This window comes from Phocoena phocoena, chromosome 8 (assembly GCF_963924675.1).
Source record: "Phocoena phocoena chromosome 8, mPhoPho1.1, whole genome shotgun sequence".
Classification (NCBI taxonomy): domain Eukaryota; kingdom Metazoa; phylum Chordata; class Mammalia; order Artiodactyla; family Phocoenidae; genus Phocoena; species Phocoena phocoena.
In genome coordinates, this window is record NC_089226.1 from 31,696,108 (window position 1) to 31,716,794 (window position 20,687).

Sequence of the window (20,687 nt, forward strand, 5' to 3'; positions counted from 1 at the left end):
TTCTGTGTGGTTTCTCTGTCTTGACTGAATGCTAATGCATAAGTGTTATATCAATGCAAGGGAATGCTCTGTGTCAGTGGACTCTAATGACCTACAGCCACAATAATACATGGATGAAATGTCAAAAGTGAGTGAAAAAAATCAAGTCCTAGAAAAATATACATGGTACAATTTTATTTATAAAATTCTAAAAATACACAACAAATAACAGACTGATGCTTTCTACATGTGCAGTGACAGGAGTAGTTTTGTAAGTGCTGAATTAGACATGACTCTCTGATAATGCCACATAAGTGTATTAAAATTTTACTCTGTTCTTAATTTCAACACTTAGTCCAACTTCAGAATAGCTTTCTATAATTACAGAATAAAAATCATCCATCTTTCTTATTCGATCTATATGGAGAAGAAAAAAGAATACCAAGGTGGATATATGTATCTGTCTGTATCTATATATGTATATATATGTACATAACTTTATTTTTCAGTTTATCAGTACATCCAACATGATTCTTTCTGAGTGATACATCATACCAATTCAACGTGTTCCCCAAAGAAACTTCTTAGGCTACTTCTCTCAGAGTCCCTGCTGCAGCCTGCACGGTGAAGGCTGCAATAGAAATGTGTCTCTTCACTTCTTCCCAGGCCTTGGAAGGATCCACCTTGCTTTCAATATCAAACAGAGCATCGAAGATCCCTGGGAATGACTCCCCCATATACTTGTTGTGGCTGCTTGGAGCATAGATGACATGTCTGTTGATAAAAATAGTTTGCTATCAGTTGCTCGAATTATATATACAAGGGAAAAAACAGGGACATTCTACAATTCATGGATTGTATAATTCTAATTGCTACTTGTCAACTAAATTTACAAGTTCAATCTCCAAAGACTAGTCTATGAAATATGTGGCAATTAATTATATTTTGACTTTAGACAGATGACTTAAAGTGGCTCAGAGCAACAAAAATGATGACAATGATAGCAACAACAGCTTGTCACCTACTATGGATCACTCTTGGCATTAAATTATTTACCTATCATTTTTCTAATCCTTGAAAGTAAACTCTACAGAATTGAGATTATAATTTCAAAGAGGAGGAAATTGAGGTCTGGGAGATGAAGTGATCACTCTCAAGGCACACTGCAAGACGTGATGACTTCAAAATACCACTCTATCCTCTGAAATGTAGCACAACTGTGATTATAGGGTTTCATTTATGACCAGACAACCTATCATTGTGTTTTCCTCCTATTTAAAAAAGAAGTCATGTTATAATACCTAGCATCAAGCATGAAGAATCATTAAAAACAGTTTTATAACATTCAACATGACCTAGGAACAAGGTGATGTTTTTACTGAAGGAGCTCAGCCAGTGCATGTAACAGCCCTGGAAGAGAAGGACAAGTTCCACAGTAAAGAGGTAAAGAAGGAAAGGAACATGATTATGCCACTAAGGGGGATCCATTCACCCTGTTTGGATGATGCCCTTATGCCCAATTCCAATTCTTTCATAGATAATCCCTAAACAGAAAGATGAGGTCATTTCTGGCTGGTCAATAATCTAATTCTTTCTGAATACTTAGTAAGATCAACCTGGGGACAGTTGGTGTTTATCAGAAATAATTATAATTGTCAAAAATTAGTAAAAAACTAAATGTCAACATTAAGAGATAGAGTAAATAAATATATATATTTATTATGCCTTATGTATATGCATAAATACACATAAATTCAAAATAAAATAAGAGAGGGGCTAAAATTATGTATACCAAAGGACAAACATGATTTTATATCTGATAAGTAGAGTTGGGGAGATTTTTATTTTCTACTTCTGACTTCCTGGGTTTTCTAATTTCCTGCAATGAACATATACTCTTTTATACATAGAAACAAAAAAGATAATAAAATAAAGATCTGTAGTAATCATATTACATTATATAAATAAATAATATATTTATCATTTACTACATATATTTTGGAATTTTTTATATGCTTGCAAGAAATCAACTAAATTTTCCCCACAGGGCAAAAAATAAGAAAAAAATATATTAAAATAAAGAGTCATATTTTTACCCTTACCTATAGAAAGGCCTGTCTGGTAATCCTAAAGGATCAATAAATGCTCGTTCCAAAAACATCAGTTGATCATTCATAATTCTTAATAATATTGGGCTGGAAAAGGAAAGGAATACAGTTGTAGCTTCATGAAAATATGTGCACTACTCAGCAAACTAAAAATTCAAAACAAAACTAAACACAGCTAATATATTTTAACTTCCTATAACATGCAAATTAAGAACAGTAGCATGCATAGTTACATTTTTTTAAATCCTACAAAATACTACTCTGCTGAGGCTTATAAAAGGACCAAAAAAGTTCAATGTGCCCATGGAAAAAATGTATAGTAATTTTTATTTATATTGAAATAATTAATTGATAAACATAGGTATTCAAATACAGGCAAGACTTTTTTCATCTTAAGTCTCATAAAAATCTGTTCATAGAAGTCATTTCAATATTGAAATGGAATAGTCTATTAATGTTTAGTAGGGTACCTGGGGAATTATACATATTTACCAAATGACAGCTAATAATATTTTTAAAGATAAACCTATCATGAACAAAAGGGGTGGTGCTTATTTCACCCTTTCAACAATATTTGAATGCCTGTTATGTATCAGACACTTCTGGCTTTCACAGAGCTCACATTCCAAAGTGTGCGGGACAGCGTTACTATAATAAAAATGACTCAATACAACTGAAAATTTACCAGCAAGCCTGGAGTAGGGCAACAACGTTATTAAATTCAACCTATTAAGTCTGTCATAATGAGAAATAACCATTACCATAAGGAATCATAAATTACTTTATATAAAAATTTATCTTAGTTTTGTTATTTTTTAGATTTAATAATAAAACAATGTGCCCATTACTATTCTGAATGTTTATAAAATTTGTTCTTTTTAATCTTCAGAGCGGTCCTCCAAGTTATGCAGGATAATAGCCCCGTTCCACAGATGAGATACTCAGATTCAGTAGATAAATGACTTGCCCAGGTTCACAACTAGAAAATTTTAGAGTGAATAAGTAGCTCAGTACTATTCCTTCAACTGCACTGTGTTGACAACAGGAAGACAGACTAATTAAAGACCCCACAGATTGGATTTGAGCTATTTTCAACATTCATTTATTTAGCATCAAGAACTCAAGTTTTGCGATAGTATAAAGGTAAACTGGGCATACACTTTACCTGTGAGCAGTTCACATAAACTAACGAAGGCGGCAACTGAACGAACCATAATTTCAATAAGACGCTACAGGTTTCCGAACCAAATTCATAAAGCATTGCTATAAACATAAAAATTCATGTGGTTATGCACACACCCCATTTGGATGTTCCTTGTACAGAGCAGGGTTCAATCTGAAATATCCCTGGGAGGTAAATGCTCACAGCACCAGACGTACGTAAACAGGATGTATTTCCACCAGAAGCAGGCTGGCCTCCCTAGGGTTGGAGGAGGTAGGTCTTGAGGTTGAATACTATGTGAGCATAAAAGTACCAGGGAGTCAACACTCTGTATCCTTTGATGGGTTAAGGGATTGATTTAAGAAAAGCAGGATTCAAGAAGTGTCTCTTCCTCACATTTCAAAGTTTTGGTTGAGAAATTCAACATCCACTTTAATTTACTTTAGCCAGCATTTACTCATATTATGTACAAAGCATGGCTCCAGGTGTTTCAGGATATGTAAACATAATATAGAGACACAATCTGTACCTTAACTATCATTTAGAGATGGTAAGACAAATACAGAAATACTCAAGGAAGTGAAAGCTCAGTGTCCTGGATTACCATATCATGCCAAGGAAGAAACGTCATTTATTTAATGATAGAAAATCAGCTTAATAGACTATATGGTGTTTGGCATTTCTCTAAAATTTATTTATAATTGTTGATTTTTTACTCACATAAAAAATTTGGAAAGAATTGTAAAGTATAAGAAAAAAAATCTTCCTATTCACCCAAGGATAACACGATTATCATACTAATTGGTTTTCTGTAAGATTTTCTCTATATTCGATAAAATATTGTATATGTACAATCTTATGACCTTTTTGTTTGCTTAACATTTTATTACAAATATCTTATTATACTTCCTTTATAACCATCAGTGTTAATCTTTACAAAATGTTTAAATGGGTGGACATCTGATTGTTTAGTAATTTCTGTCCTCATAGGTATTAAGGCTGTTTTGAATTACCTGGTATTATAATTTGTAACTTTCTCTAAGAAGCCATTTTATTCCCTCAAATTTGAGACTCTTTCCTGAAGAAAAAAATTCAAGAAATAGAAATACTATGGCAAAGTGTAAGAACCCTGCCATGGCCCTAGAAACTTTAACAATATGTATTTATGATTTTTAATAGTTTAAAGCAATTCACAATGCTATCAGAAAAACATGAGAGCATCTGCTTCAGTGTACTGTCTGTAGCAATGTGTACAAACAAGTTTTAAATTGCTACTCATTTGGTATGAAAATAGTATGACATTATTTTCATTTGTATTTTTGAATTATTAGTAAATTTGAATTTTTTTAATCTGTTTCTGCACAGGTGGTATCTTCTTTTTGAATGATTTCTCTTGTCTAGTGCCAATATTTCCAACTTTGTTCTTTTGATTTTCTTATCAATTTTCAAAAAAAAGTATTTTTATTATATCTATATTACCCTCCTGTCCATATTTTCTGGAAAAGACTTTTTCCAGTCTTTTATCTTTGATTTGGAGTATCAGTTTCCATATTATTAACCATTTTAATATTCTCAAATCTGATTGCATTGTTATTTCTAAACTTGGAATCTCACTTCCAAGATATTTCAATTTTTACTAAAAATTTCTTCTATCCCTGTTGTTTATTTTTGCATAGAATGTGAAGTGAGATTTTGAATTCACTTTTTCATCAATTCCTGAAAGAGCTTATACAATATTATTGTTGAATACCTTTCTTTCTCATTTGACTTTAATGTATCCTTCATTACAAATACATCCTTATATATCACTGGTCTATTTTTTGTTCTGTCTGCTCTTTGTCTTTCTATGTATTCCTGCATCAGTCTCTAAGGATTTGATATTTGTATCGTCACAATATTTATAATATATAGTAGATATTCACTCTCAAAATTCTACCTTTAAAAAATTGTCCCTAACATTCTCTTTTTCTCCAGTCTTAAAATTTTGTTCATGTTATGTTTTACTTTTGTGATTCTACAAGAATTAATCCCAAATGCTTAACATCTAAAAAAAACTAATGGCTTTACCTTATTTGCTAGTCTGGATATAGAGAATTTTTCCAGGTGGAAGTGGAGATTAGGAACTCTTTGAGTAAAGACATTAAGAAAAGGGAGGAAGAAGGTGTGTTTTGGGAATAGGAGAGCTTGGTTGAAGTATGATTTACAGATGTTGAAAGAACAGGAGATAAAACTGGAAAAAGATGGGGACACACAGTGGAAGACCTTCAATGTTAAGGTGGAAATTTTGTAACTACCACTCAGTTGGTAGTAAAGAAGGTACCAGCATTTCTCAACAGCACATATGCCCTCAGAATGTCAAAAATATCTCTTTGAGAGATATGGCAGCCCTGTATAGCCTGTTAGAATGAAGAGAAAGAAAGCAGAAAAAAACTTCCCAAAGATACTTCAACAACAAAGATGTCAGCTAGTATATCTTTTTCATTATATCTATTACATGCAAAACTCATATCTATATATATACAACGTACTTGTTTTTGTCCAAGCCTTGGAGTCTCTCACTGAAGTTAGAAGCAATTTCTGTAAAATTCTTCACTGCAGAAAATAGTGATTCTGAAATAGAAATGAGGACCTAATGGCATTGTTCTATAGTTTAAGCAAAGGGAACAATATAGAAGGTTGTTTTCTTTTGTATTTAGCAAGGTATTTATACTTTGTATATTGCAAGACAGGCATCAATGAAATGGAAGATACATTTATATGCATAAAATATTTGATCATATGGAATAGCAGTAAGTAATAAATGGGCCTAAGGTAGATCATTACATTTTAGAGATTAATAGAAACATACAGACTGTGAATTTTGAAAAATGAAGGGTATCATACCAAATGACACATTGTATGTTTTCATTTCTTGTGGATGTTTCATTGAAATATTGTAGATTTTATCAGCATACTTTCTTAAAACGACAGCATAATCTCGACAGTCAAAAGGAAGCACTATGGAATTGGCTAGTTCGAAGACGATTCCTCCTCGAACCTGGGCCACAGCAAGGTGATACTTAAAAGCTGGATCATAAAACTTTTCCACTAATTCATATGTTTCATAGACACTGTGATACAATGGATAGCTGCTGAATTTGTTTGTTGCCTACAAAAAAACCCAAAAAACAAAATATATCTCTTGTGAGATAACATATAAAATGCATAGTATCATAGATACTGTTAATATTAGTAAGACTGTTTCTGTCAGCAATGAATAAAGGAAAGTATTTAAGTACCTCAATAAGCCACTTACTAAAGGGTTAATATAATATTAAAACCCATCCCAGGTTTTCACCAGTTAAAAAGTATGTGTATATAACATAAACAATACTATGAAAATTACCTTGGAAAAAACCTAACATTCTTGCCTTTAAGAAAACAGGAGATGTAATAGAAATATTTCTGAAATAAAGACAAGATAATGTTGCATTTGGGTGAAAACAATTTAAGTAGACAGAGAATCATTAGAAGCAAGGAAATAAGCATGATACAATATTATATAGGGCAATGCTGCAAATCGTTTAATGACTGAAATTCCATGAATAACTTTCTGACAAGCAGTGTGCTGACAAGTGAAGAGTGAACAGTGAGGGTTTCAGCAGTAGATCCAAAATCTCAGTAAGTGAAGAAGTAATGCTCAGATGGGCATAAAAAAACAAGAACATACACAAAAGGCAAGAGAGAACAACTTTTCAAATTCTGAGTTGCTGATTTATGTCTTTTGCCCATCGTTTAGATGCTTATTCTTTTTTTTTTTTTTTTTTTACTGATATAACAGAACACTTTATATAGTGGTGTGTTGAGAGTGGGACTCTGGGATTAGCCTGCCAGAGTTTGAATCTAGGCTTCATGGCTTATTACCAAATAACTCTGGGAGGTTATTAACCCAAAAGTTATTAACCTTTCTTTGCTGTAGTCTTCTCATAAGTAAAATGTAGATAATATTAACATCTACGCTTATCACCAACCCCAATGGTAAGAGATTATAAAGATTTTCTGTCTGGGGAGAATAACTAGCCCAAGACAAAAGACCTATAGATTCTCTGCGTTACTTGGCTCCCAATGAAGCAACAAGAACACACATTCTCAATCCCTCTCTTGTGAGGCCCCCCCTACAACAAACACCACCCCTGCATACAGGGCTTCAATCAGCTTTTTATGGTCTCACTCCCAAATAAGATACATTGCCAAAGAGGGCCAGGCATTTGAAGAAAGTCTTTAACTTGAAAGATACAGACCAAGCACACAAACTAAAATAAAATCAACCCACAGTAAGGAGGTACTACGGGAATGGAGGGAAACAATAAAAAAGAATGAATGAATGGCAGAGTTGAGAAAAATATCCCAGAATGTAGAAAAAGACACAGATAAGAACACAAAAGAACAGATAAAGACATTGGAAAACAATGCTACAGATGCTAAACAAATTAATAATGGTTTGAGAAAGAGGAAAGAGGGAATAATCAAAGAAAAAAACATTTCCTCCACCTACAATACATAGGTTTCCAGAACTAAGAGTCCACTTTGTTCCCAGCTCAGCGTATTAAAAAATGGCATAGGGCTTCCCTGGTGGCGCAGTGGTTGAGAGTCCGCCTGCCGATGCAGGGGACACGGGTTCGTGCCCCGGTCTGGGAGGATCCCACATGCCGCGGAGCGGCTGGGCCCGTGAGCCATGGCCGCTGAGCCTGCGCGTCCGGAGCCTGTCCTCCGCAACGGGAGAGGCCACAACAGTGAGAGGCCCGCGTAACGCATAAAAAAAAAAAAAAAAAAAAAAAATGGCATAATGCACATGTACACCAAGGGCAACACAGTCATAAAGAGAAGATACTAAAATCTTCCTTTAAAAAAAACCAGAGGCAGGACTTCCCTGGTGGCACAGTGGTTAAGAATCTGCCTGCCAATGCAGGGGACACAAGTTCGATCCCTGGTCTGGGAAGATGCCACATGCCACGCATCAACTAAGCCCGTGCACCACAACTATTGAGCCAGTGCTCTAGAGCCCCCGAGCCACAACTACTGAAGCCTGCGCGCCTAGAGCCCATGCTCCACAATAAGAGAAGCCACGGCAATGAGAAGCCGGCGCACCACAACGAAGAGTAGCCTCCGCTCACCGCAACTAGAGAAAGCCCGCGCACAGCAACAGAGACCCAATGCAGCCAAAAATAATAAATAAATAAATTTATTTAAAAAAACAAACAAACAGAGGCAAGAGATCAAGGAACAAGGGACTTCCCTGGTGGCACAGTGTATAAGACCCTGCACTCCCGATGCAGGGGGACCGGGGTTTGATCCCTTGTCGGGGAACTAGATCCCACGTGCATGCTGCAACTAAGACCTGGTATAACCAAGTAAATAAATAAATTAAATAGAAAAGAAAGAGATCAAGGAACAAACAATATCTCTCAACAGGCAATGAAGCAATGAGTTCAAAATTCTAAGGTTACAGAATTTTCAAGCAAAATTTTGTGCCCAGTCAAAAAATTGAAGAATTTTGTGTAGTATAACAGACATGCAAGGCTTAGCTGTCATTCACCCTTTTCAAGAAGTGCCTGAAGGATGTGCTCCCAAAAACGTGGAGAGTAAATAAGAAAAAGGAAGAAAAATCTGGGAAACAGAAAATCCAAAATACGAGTGAAACGAAGATACTCTCAGATTTCTTAGTGAAGGAAAATTTCACAGCCAAGAGCTGTGCCACAGGCAGAAAGAATAACCAGAGAACTCAGAGGAGCAGAAGAGCCTCAACGGGAAAAATGGAGTCTGCCAGTTCACCTGATGTGTTTGAATATACTAAGAGTTTGAGGTGAGTTAAGTATGGATACACAGAGGAAAAAAATGTCTTCTAATCAACAAGGGTAGCACAACTATATATTGAAAAAATGCGATGAGGGAAAGTATTTGGGAGCTGGCAGAAGAAGTGATATAAGAGAACTGAATGCCTAGCTTTCCTAGTAAGAAGTAAATGGATAAATACCTAAAACTGAAAAAGAAGGAAATAGCAGCAGAAGCATATTATTTACAAACATGCAGATTGGTATCAGAAGAAACCAATTAAAATACTGAAAGAATTTCAATTTGATGAACATAATCAGAGATGGAAGAAGCACGGTGTTTAAGTCGCTTTTTTTGATCCAGAATTATTTGTTTAGCTAAAACATATTCATAACTAACCATGAAGAACTCACTGATAGACTTACCCAATCTTTAGTGTACCGTGCTCTGCCTGAAGCAATTCCAAGTCTTTGGAAGAACACTTCAAAATCATTACCAGATCCTAGTTTGCTAATCCTTTTAGGGATAAAATACAGGATTATTTGAGTAACTTCTTCACTGAGTACAGATCAATATTAATTAAACTAATCTCCACTCAATACTATAAATATAATTTTTAGATACACTGTGTTGGATATATTTTAGATATAAGCAGCAAAAAAAACCCCAAAAAGTGAGGGGGGAATGTCAATTCTGATCACAAAATATCTACTTCCATAAGACTGTTTTAGGGAGAGGTGACCACTGTTCTTTTGGGTTTCTGGATCCAATTCCAACCTGTTTGTGTGTGTGTTGTCGGGGCGGGGGGGGGGGGGCAGTTCCCCACACCAACAACAAGCGATTCTCCAGGCCATCAGCTGGGTATTCTACAATTCAACTCAATTCTGACATTGTCCACCCAGAGATAGGGTCAGGTCCCACACATTAAGGGCTCAGTCCCAAGAGACTGTCCCCCCCAACACACAACCATCACCAGTGCTTCTGACCAACTGGCTGTAGATGGGAGGCTCCCACGAGCCCCTCCTTGGGTTTGCTAGAGCTGCTCGTAGAGCCCAGAGAAACGTATACTTACTAGATCATCAATTTATTATGAAAGGTTATAACTCAAGAACAACCAGATGGAAGAGATGCATAGGGCGAGGTATGGGAAAGGGGTCAGAACTTCCACGCCTTGTCCGGGCTCGCCGGACTCTTCCAGCACCTCCACGTGTTCACCAACCAAGAAGCTCCCCAAACCCAACCCTTTTGGGGTTTTATGAAAGCCTCATTCCATAGTCATGATCAATTAAGTCACTGGACACTGGTGACTGAGTCAACCTCCAGGCTCGCTCCCTTCCTGGGAGGTTGAGGGTCAGACTGAAAGTTCCAACCCTCAAGTCACTTGGTTGGTTCTCCTGGCAGCCAGCCCCCACCTTAAGTGGGGTAATATCACCTCATTAACATAACAAAAGACACCTTTGTCCCTCTCATCACTTAGAAAATTCCAGGGGTTTAGGAGCTCTGTAAGAGATCAGGAGGACCAAATATGCATCATTATGAATCATTATGAACCATTATCATGAATCACAATATCACAATTGTACGTTGCTTTTTTAGAAAAAGATTATTGAAGTTGGAAAATATTTTCCTTCACTAACTTTTTTTATTACCTATATTTGTTGTACATGATAAAATTAAAAGAATCAGAAAATTTTCAGATAACTCAGATTTAATTCCCATCCTTAAAAATTTTTAATTTTCGGGCTTCCCTGGTGGCGCAGTGGTTGAGAGTCCGCCTGCCGATGCAGGGGACACGGGTTCGTGCCCCGGTCTGGGAAGATCCCACATGCCGCAGAGCGGCTGGGCCCGTGAGCCATGGCCGCTTGGCCTGAGCGTCCGGAGCCTGTGCTCCGCAACGGGAGAGGCCACAGCAGTGAGAGGCCCGTGTACAGCAAAAAAAAAAAAAAAAAAAAAATTTAAATTTTTCATACTGTTATCTTTAATCTCAAACTACTGAGATATTTATTCCTCTTCCTGTGCTTGTGAAGATACAGCTAAACCTGAAATGATACCTATATTCTTCTTAGAACATTATGCAGTTAACAAAACACTTGTTAACTGTATAATGTTCAGAAAAAAGAATATTTATACAGTGATGAGAGGACAGACTTAGGTGCCATGTGTATATATTACCTATTCAAAAGCGAACCATATTTTGATGGCCTACAGATTTAATTTCAAAACACACAGCAATATTTTGTAAGCAGATAGGGTAGGGGGTCGCTGGAGAAAGAGAACTAGGCATGGCTTTCTTGACATAAGACAACTCATTTTTGGCCGAAGCCATTTTGTGGTAAAGACCTGACCACAATGCTTATCCTTGAACAGGTCTCAGTAATTAATGATCTTAAGGCAGCAAGAGAATTTAGGAATAAATGACTTATCAGGCAAGAGAAGTAACAATAGCAAAGATAATAAATCAGTTGTAAAGACTCCCAGTTCTGTTACAATGGTAAAGATTAGCCTGAAGAACATTTTTGAGCTCTTTTGCAGAATTTGGATCCCCTTGAGCACTCAACCTCCAGATCAGCTGAAACCTAAGGAATGATGATGTTGACCCTTTCTGAATTCAATCAACTAAAGTTTGGACTCTGTCAAACTTTGCCCCAATTCTATACTGAATTCTCCTCTGCTCAAACCCCCTCATGAGAATGTATGTACACTTAGCTTAAAACTTCCCCCATGATGCTGTGCAGGGAGACACTGCTGTGAGAAAGATCCCCGGTCCTCTCCTTACTTGCTGCAAGTAATACATCCTTCCTTCTCCTGATCTTTGGGTTGGTTGTGCCATTTGGCTGAAATCCACCAGGAGGCAGACCCAGTTTTTGGGTAACAATTTTATTTGTAAACCTAAGCATCACTTTTTCTTTAACAGATATTAGAGAATTTTAAATTAAATTTTTATTATTTGTTGAAAGAAACTACCCTTTTATTTTCAACACAATTCCATACTGAATTTAGTAAAGAGTTTTCTTTGTTTACCTCGGCAAGCCACTGAATTCGGGTGAAGGGCTTTTTTCATTCCAGCTCTCAAAAAGGGATTTGCCTTCAAAACCTTCATCAGGACTTTGGAGCTACACAAGTTAAAAGGAAAAAAAAAAAAAAAGAGAGAGAGAGAGAATACTTATAAATCAGATGTTTTAAAACCTAAACATCTATTAACCAGGGAATGAGTAGCCAAATTATATTCAGGAAAATAAGGAATGCAATTCATACATTAGCAGTCATTAAGAATTACAACAATGAGTTTCTGACAATATGGGAAAATGCTCATGTTATTATATATAATGCACCTATTATAAAAAAAAAATACATGGAATGTATAGAAAAGAAAGCTATATCAAATTATTACCAAGCCATTGTATTCAGACGAATGGTCACACTGTAAGATTTTTTTTTTTTTGGTCTATTTTTCCAAATTAAGGGAGGCTACTCTCAAAAACACATTCATCCTCCTTTTATAAAAAAAAATGAAAAGAAGCAAGCTGGTTAAGGGAAGGTTTGTTTTTTGTTTAAATATTGCTTTGTGCCAACAAGTTTGTCAAAGTCATTAAATAATACATAACAAAACAAATGCACTAATATCTTATTTAATTAGTTGAGTATTTATTGTAATTGTGTTAAGTACAGGGCTTTCAATACATTTTCAGATTTTACAGATGAGAATTCTAAGGGAGTACAATATGCCCTACTATTGAATGCTAAACTCAGAGCATTAAATGTTATGCCAAAACGTTTAGTACACTAAACTGTAACTAATACTCACTAAACTGTAACTGAATAATATATGGTATAAAAAGTTTTTATTTTTTATTTAATAAAAGTCCTATGCTCTATTTCTAAACAGTTTCAACTCAAAAGATTTTATAGACTACCTATTCTGTGGAAGACTTTTTGTAGATATCAGCCATACAAAGTTTAATAATACAAATTACACACCATCTACTAGTGGGAACTATAAATAAAAATGTGGAATTCATGTGCTAGGTGCTATAATAGATGGATGTGCAAAGGTCTATGGGAACACAGATAAATTTATATAAACTTGGGGAGAGAGAAGTTATGCCAGCATCTTAAGTCATAAAGTATCAATACATAAAGCAACAAAATAATTTTACTCAAGCTTACAAATTTACACAAAACTTTGATACAAGGGACAGCACCACTCCATTTATTTTAAGTAATATGAATTTGAAATAATGTATTTAGAAATATATTACTAAAGTCACAGTTTATCACTAAAATTTGAAATACCGTGAATCACCTTCCCCAAACAAAAATAGAATTTTAAAAATCCACAACTGTCAAGCATCATATAATTGCAAACTTGACCTAGAAAGTAGTGTTTTTGCATTTGTCACAGGGTGCCACCAATCCACCTGGTAAACAAATTTAACTGCCAAGCTTCCTTAGCATTGACCTCAAATTACATAAATGGTGGAAATTCTCTGAGACACAATGCTTCAGATACTGAATTTTGTATACACTTCATGGGAATTGTAAAACTGCAGGCACCTGACAGAGATCTTAAGTAACAATATGAATAGATTAGTGCCAAATTAAACTTTTCTATTCCTACTGGAGATGTTAATAAATTAAATTCCATGCTTGGGAAACCAAATCTTAACAATATGTTTAGGATCTATTTAAAACCCCTATCTGAGGGAAATAATTGTCTTTCCTGGTAATTACATTTCAATTGGTAATTCTGTTAAGTAAGCAAGTCTTTTTATCCTTTCCAGTTCAAATCAGGTAATTAGCAGTAACAGCAAAAATCTGCCATGCAAAACATTCCTTATGCCTACCTTTAGGAACGGTGGCCTTATGGGGCAGGAGAATTAAAATGAAGAGTTGCCTATCGGTCCTATAGATATTCAGGCACCACCTCTCCGCCAGATTCAGTATGTTGTGCTGCTGTCAGAATTACGATGACTTTAGCTCAGTGGACTGAAGCCCACAGCAGGAAATCAGGAATTGGGTACATGGTCTTACCCAGTCTCTGTCCCAAGAGTCAGCACCTGGTTTTTTACACATTCTCTTTCTCAATCGATTAGAAATGTCACCTCTTCCAGAGTCCTAAGTTAATCGGTATCATTATATTAAAGAGTAAAAACCAGTTTTAAAATTGAGGAGTTAAACCGCAGGACCAAGTCCTGGTTCAGCTACTTGAACAAGTTGTGTGACTCTAGTGGCTAATGCTTTTTGGGCTCAGTTTTCTCAGTTTCAAATGGAGGTGGTAGACGCAATGCTCTCCATAGACTGCCTCAGATTGGTATGGGAGAAATGGGCAAAAGTTATAAAACACAGATGTTTAACATAATAATGCCACCTCAAGAAAACATCATTTGTAGAACTTAAAATTCCACGTAATTATTTTTACCTCCTTTGTTAGGTTGTATACCAAGCTGTACATAAGTGGGGTACAATCAACTCTCAGAGTGTAGTTTCCTGAAAGACAAGAAGATAGTTTGTTTTCTATTTCATTTCTTTATTTTATTCTTCCATTCAAAGACCATTCCTAACTCCTTAGCCAGAATGATCCCTTTATAACCTAAGTCTGGGGAATTCCCTGGTGGTCCAGTGGTTAGGACTATGTGCTTCCACGCACAGGGCATGGGTTTGATCCCTGGTCAGGGAACTAAGATTCCGCAACACATGTGGCCAAAAATAAATGAATAAATAAAACCTAAGTCTGATCAAAACTCTCCAACTCATCACTCAATAAAATTCATCCTCACCATGACCCTTGGTGCCACACATGAAACAACCTCAGTTCACCTCTCCACATCTTCACCTACTCCACCCAAGCAAATGTTCTACACAAGAGAGATAATAAAAGTACTCACCTCACAGGAATATTGTGTTAAATAAATGTTTATATTTAAATATTGGTTGGTACTTTGTGTGAGCTAAATTCTGCATATGAATGTCAACATGATGGAAATACCTCAAACTGAGGACAGTAGTTCCTTTGAAGAGAGGGTTATTTGAGAATGGTTTCAGTAGAAATCGTTTTCTTTGTAAATTTTGCATTTTAACATTAGAAAGTTAATAGATGACTTATTTTGGTACTTGAAAAATGAACAGTTAATACAATTTTAAATATAAAACAAAGTGAGACCAGCTGTATTCCAATCACAGAGTAATGAGTGTGTTATTTGCTCCTGATCCTGAAAATGCTGGGGAGACAATGCAGCATTTTAAACCAGGGAATGATGTAAGCAGCAAAATCAAAGATTAGAAATATGCATTAAAATCAAGTCTTAAAAAAAAAACAAACTAGCAATAGAGAGAACATTATTCTACTTTTGAAGAATGTATGTTTGGCATACTTATTCTGTGTGGCAAAGGTGTTTCATCTTCATATGTGTGTTTAAATAAGGGTAATAAAGGAATTCTCTGGTGGTCCAGTGGTTAGGACTCTGTGTTCTCACTGCGGGGGGCCCGGGGTTCAGTCCCTGGTCGGGGAACTAAGATCCCACAAGCTGTGTGGCACAGCCAGTAAATAAATAAATAAAGTTAATAATAATCCAAGCTAACATTTTTGAACATTTACCCTGTGCAAGGCACAAGTCTGGGAGTTTTGCAAATATTAACTTCTTTTGCCCTTACAAGAGCCTTTGAGATATGTGCTCTTAGTAACTCTGTTGAGAGGTGAGAAAGTAACAACCTGAGGTCACATAACTATAATAGAAAGTAGCAGTGCCGGGAATAAGGCCAAGCCCTGAGCCACTAACTAAGGAAAGTTAGAGGAAGGAAGAAAAGATAGCTGAAACGCACGAACTAACTTAGGGGACAGTGCAGCTCAGATACGTGGACAAAAAAGAAAATGTAAATGCCAATGTGCCTCCATCAATATGCAATGTTCCAACTATTTTTGACATGGCAGATTTACTAATAAACTAAAGAAAATATTCTATAAGTCCACCCTTCTTTCATTTATTCATTCATTTGTTGCACCCATGCAAACACCATTTATTTAATAAGACATTAAGAATCCAGGAATGAAGAAGCATGATCCTGCCTGTTCCTGGCAGAAAAATATAGTCTAGAAAGGGAGAGGGTTTGTAAAACAAATAATTACTTAATAACAGCAGTGATGAGTGCTACAAAGATGGCTTCCCAGAAAAAAATAACACTCCTGGGGAGACTGTAAGAATAAGAATTAAACAGATGGTGTGTCGAACAGCAATCTCAGTACAGAGAACAGCAGTTGCAACGGCTGAGAAGTTGCATGTGGTCAAGGGACAGAAAGATTCGTGCGGGGCTACAGTATAGTGAGTGAAAATGGACTGTTTCAGTTTCTTGAAAATCGACTTGAGATTGTCCCTTAGTTTGAATCTCTGTTTATCAAAGCAAATCCATTCTAAAAGGCCTGTCTTCGATGCCTATCTCATTTCTCAGGCCTTTCCTGACGTTGCTATCATTCTCTCTTCTGAACTCCAAGATCAGTCCGATAATATCCTTCTGAGAGTACCTGCATATAGAATCCTAGACTGATTTATTTTATCATCTATACTGAGTCTTAAATTCTTGAGTACTAGACTGTTCTTTACTAACCCCTAATTCCTTTGAAATCCTGGAAAGTACACTGCATAGAGAGGTGCTTAGTAAATATTTGCTGAATTGAAGGAAAAAATATTTAAGAAGAAAAAATTCTTGGTGAAAGATGAAATCTGGGAAATCAGCATTTGTTTTCAAAATGTGTATGCATGATATTATGATGACAGTAGTTAAATCATACCTTTTTGCTACCCCATTCTAAAATCATAGAAATCTTTAGTTCCATAACTGACTTATTCATTTAACAGATATTCACTGAATTCCTACCATAGATAAGGTAATCTGCCAGATGAAACAAACAAATCATAGAGTGTTGTTTCGAGAGCCCAAATCAGCACCCTAGAGCTCACAGCTGCCATGAGCATGACAAACCAGCAGCAAATTCCCTCACCCCTTGTTAATGGATTTGCATTCCTAGTTAGTGCATAACTTACGAACTAAACAGCTGTTACTACCAAGACCATATATTTTCCTATGAAACCAATAAAATTCACCTTCTATAGAAGAATCAGCATTAATATAGGCCACACCACGCACTTGAAGAAGTCTGGAATTCTCCTATAATAGTAAATAAATAAATAAACAAACAAATAGCCATAACCCCTTTCTAAAAAAACGCACATCTACATTTACTGTATGGAGGTTTCTGAATTAAGTTGGCCCAAGTTCACCCCAAATTTGACATGTAAGATTTTCAAGCATATGTTTGAAAGAATTTCAATAAAGGTCATTGGTAAGAAATAACAAGCAAAACGATTTTAAGACTAAAATTTGAGATGAGACTATCCACATTCATAATACAGTGAGTGGAAAAGGAGCTTATTTCTTTGTTTCTATTGGGTAGTTGGTGTGCGCAGGCTTTCTCTAGTTGCAGCAGGCTGCTCTTCGTTGCGGCAGGGCAGGCTTCAGTAACTGTGGCACATGGGCGTAGTAGTTGTGGCGCATGGGCTTCGTTGCTCCACGTCATGTGGGATCTTCCTGGACCAGGGATCAGAACCCGTGTTCCTTCCACTGGCAGATGAATTCTTAACCACTGTGCCACCAGGGAAGCCCAGAGGTTGATTTCTTAACCACACTATGGTTTAATCCGTCAAATTAAGTTCTCCTGTGTTATGACACCACCTACTCGTCAAAACTTTAAAACATTTTTCTCAGCTTTAAAACACTGACAAAGTATAGCAGGATTTTGTTGATATAAGTGGATTATGAATCTCCAAAACAAGCAATTTTCTAAGTGTCCTGACTGTAAGAAATAAAGTGAAAAAACATACAGCTCTAGGTGATGAAAATAGGATGAAAGAGGCAAATCACACCCTCAGAATATTTAGGCTCTTCTTGATGCCAGCATAAATCTTTGCCTACAGGAGCACTACTTTTTTTTCTACCCCAGAGAAAATTGAAGTTTACAGGGCTTCTCATAGCTCTTAGATAATAGGAGCCAAGTAAATATTTATAGCATGACTAGAAGTTAATGGAATGTTAATTTTGCATATGTTTACAAGTAACACTTCTATTACACAAAGCCAACAATGCATGCAGGTAAAATTACTTTCCAAGGAGCCTAGTAAATATTCTGTGGTGGGGCATTCCACTTCACTTTTAGCATGATTTAGAGTAGGTCATTACGATATGAGGAAGACAGTACAAGCTCAAGGAATATTTAAATGTAATTAGCTCTAGGAGTTAATTTGAAAAAGTTAAAACATTATATCTTATTATGATGTCCAGTTTCTAGTGAATTTACTTAGCTACAATCACACTCCCAGACAACGAAGATCAAATTATTTCCACAACTGACATTAAGTGGCTTTAAAAGTTCAAACAGAAAAAAAAAAAAAAAAAAAAAAAGTTCAAACAGGGCTTCCCTGGTGGCGCAGTGGTTGAGAGTCCGCCTGCCGATGCAGGGGACACGGGTTCGTGCCCCGGTCCAGGAAGATCCCACATGCCGCGGAGCGGCTGGGCCCGTGAGCCATGGCCACTGAGCCTGCGCATCCGGAGCCTGTGCTCCGCAACGGGAGAGGCCATAACAGTGAGAGGCCTGCGTACCGCAAAAAAAAAAAAAAAAAAAAGTTCAAACAAACCTTAGTTCTCAAGTGATGAAAAAAATTTTATCGTTGATTTTTGAACAAGAATATGTTGCTTCAGACTTTCTGGAAAAAAGTTTGAATATTTTCTGGCTGGATTGACCAGTTATTCTTACATTCTTGTGAATTAAATACTAACTGCTTTATTATTATGAAAATGTATGTTATATCGAATTATCAACTAACCTCTGCCCACTCAGTGGAACCAAGAAGACCAAATTCTTCTGCATCCCAGCTTGCAAACAAAATTGTTCTTCTAGGCCTCCATCCTGAAATATATGTGCATACTTATAAAAGCTGGGAAAATGCATAATATTGCCAAGACATCACCACGCTCAGCAGAGTAACAACAGCAAAAATTCATTGGTTGTTTAGGAAGGGTGAATTATGGTGACAATCTTTACTTAATTTCCTTTTGAAAGATTTTAAAGCTAATCTGTCAATACAAAAGAGCACATCTGTATTGAAAAAGCGGAAAATGCAGACATGGTAAAAATCCTGTGAGATCATAAAATATTCTGATAGGTTTATAATGATTGACTATGCTAGGAAGCCATCTGTGGTCTGCAGCTGCCTAGAGTGAAAGAAGAAAGTGCTGGATGTGGTCTGTGCTCTGAGACAATAGAACTGAGAGAAAATCCTTTACAACTCTTCCACGCTGTGTTGGCATCACACAAACAATTGTTCAATGTCAGCTGGTTGTGTGATTTCACTCCATTCTCTGCCAGAATTAGTCAACAGAAGCTCCATTCTCAACACTATGTCTGCTGCTGCTGAGAAGTACACCATTCATTAGGACGGTCATGTGGCTTGGAGTCATAAATACTGATCTTGAAGTTAAAGAACGATCTTATTTCAAGCCCTGGTTCTTTCACTTACTAGCAGTATGACCAAGGGAATGTTATTCAAACTTGTTAGGCCTCTTGTTTCTTCACCTGTATACCAGGAAGAGCAGAGTAAAGATAACTATCCTTGATTGTTAGGAGGATTAAATGGAATAATATTTATAAATATAGCACTGAACAAGTGCTCCAGCCATGCAAGTTGTTATTGTTTGAGTACATATTTCATTTGTGCTGAAGGATATATATCCCTCTAGCTGTTGAGTCCAGAGCTTCATTTTTGTTAAGTATATTAATAGCATTATTCAAATCTCCTATTAATTATTATTCCCCATCATTGCAGTCTTTTGGCATACTTCGTAATTGTCATAGTGATGTTTTGTATTTACCGAGGGAATCTTCTGGCAAAATCATGAAACTTTTTGTAATACTATGAAACACAACCTAATTCACAAACTATGTAAATTCAGGTCTCCGTAGTCCTATTTTCTTAAAAAATAAGATAGCTGTGTGGAAAAAAGAATAGAGCACCTTTACATTTGATTTCAAAGAGTGACATCACTGTTTAGTGGACTGGGAGACAGAAATCTGAATTTTAACCCTAGTTCTCTGATTCTGCCACACACCAGCTACAAAACGTTGGGTCAATTACTTGATTCTGGAAACCTCAGTTAACTTAGTTGTAAAATGAAAAGAGAAATAACTAAACATATCCCTCCTCCTATGAGTTCAAAATAGATAACACGTGATAACACTGTTTCTCTGAGAACGTAGGTACCAGGCAAATGTAACATATTTTTACCACATTCATTGTTGCTAAAAAATATATATATGGATCACATTTACAGCCCGTAGACACCTTGTTTGCAGGGTCAGTAAACAAAGTAGACCTTCTGTTCTCAGTATGTAATGTTTACTTTAAAAGCTAACCATTTGAACTCAATTTTAGTTTTTTTTCATATGAAGATTCTAAAATGACTGAAGTAAATGTGCTAGTAGTATAATCTTCAATTCTGAGAGAAATCAAAGCTGGGGGTGTGAGAATACAGATATCAAACTTTTGACAGCACCCTATTCAGCAGGAAGACCAGTATTTTTT

At 36.2% G+C, this 20,687-nt stretch overlaps 1 protein-coding gene across 3 annotated transcripts in view; it reads right to left on the reverse strand.

Moving 5' to 3' along the window:
- Positions 1 to 448: 448 nt before the first annotated feature.
- The window catches only part of FOLH1 (folate hydrolase 1), a 76,654-nt gene continuing 56,415 nt past the window's right edge, over positions 449 to 20,687 (reverse strand). The window contains exons 11-19 of one of the 3 annotated variants that reach the window (XM_065882664.1): positions 18,933 to 19,015; positions 17,157 to 17,220; positions 14,480 to 14,547; positions 12,082 to 12,173; positions 9,486 to 9,576; positions 6,133 to 6,397; positions 5,778 to 5,859; positions 2,082 to 2,174; positions 449 to 753 (exon numbers count right to left, since the gene is read on the reverse strand). In XM_065882664.1, the coding sequence (XP_065738736.1) occupies positions 564 to 753; positions 2,082 to 2,174; positions 5,778 to 5,859; positions 6,133 to 6,397; positions 9,486 to 9,576; positions 12,082 to 12,173; positions 14,480 to 14,547; positions 17,157 to 17,220; positions 18,933 to 19,015 (1,028 nt within the window). In that variant the 3' untranslated portion in view covers positions 449 to 563. The remainder of the gene's footprint in view (positions 754 to 2,081; positions 2,175 to 5,777; positions 5,860 to 6,132; positions 6,398 to 9,485; positions 9,577 to 12,081; positions 12,174 to 14,479; positions 14,548 to 17,156; positions 17,221 to 18,932; positions 19,016 to 20,687) is intronic. The other 2 variants (XM_065882666.1, XM_065882665.1) reach the window with 2 other exon arrangements.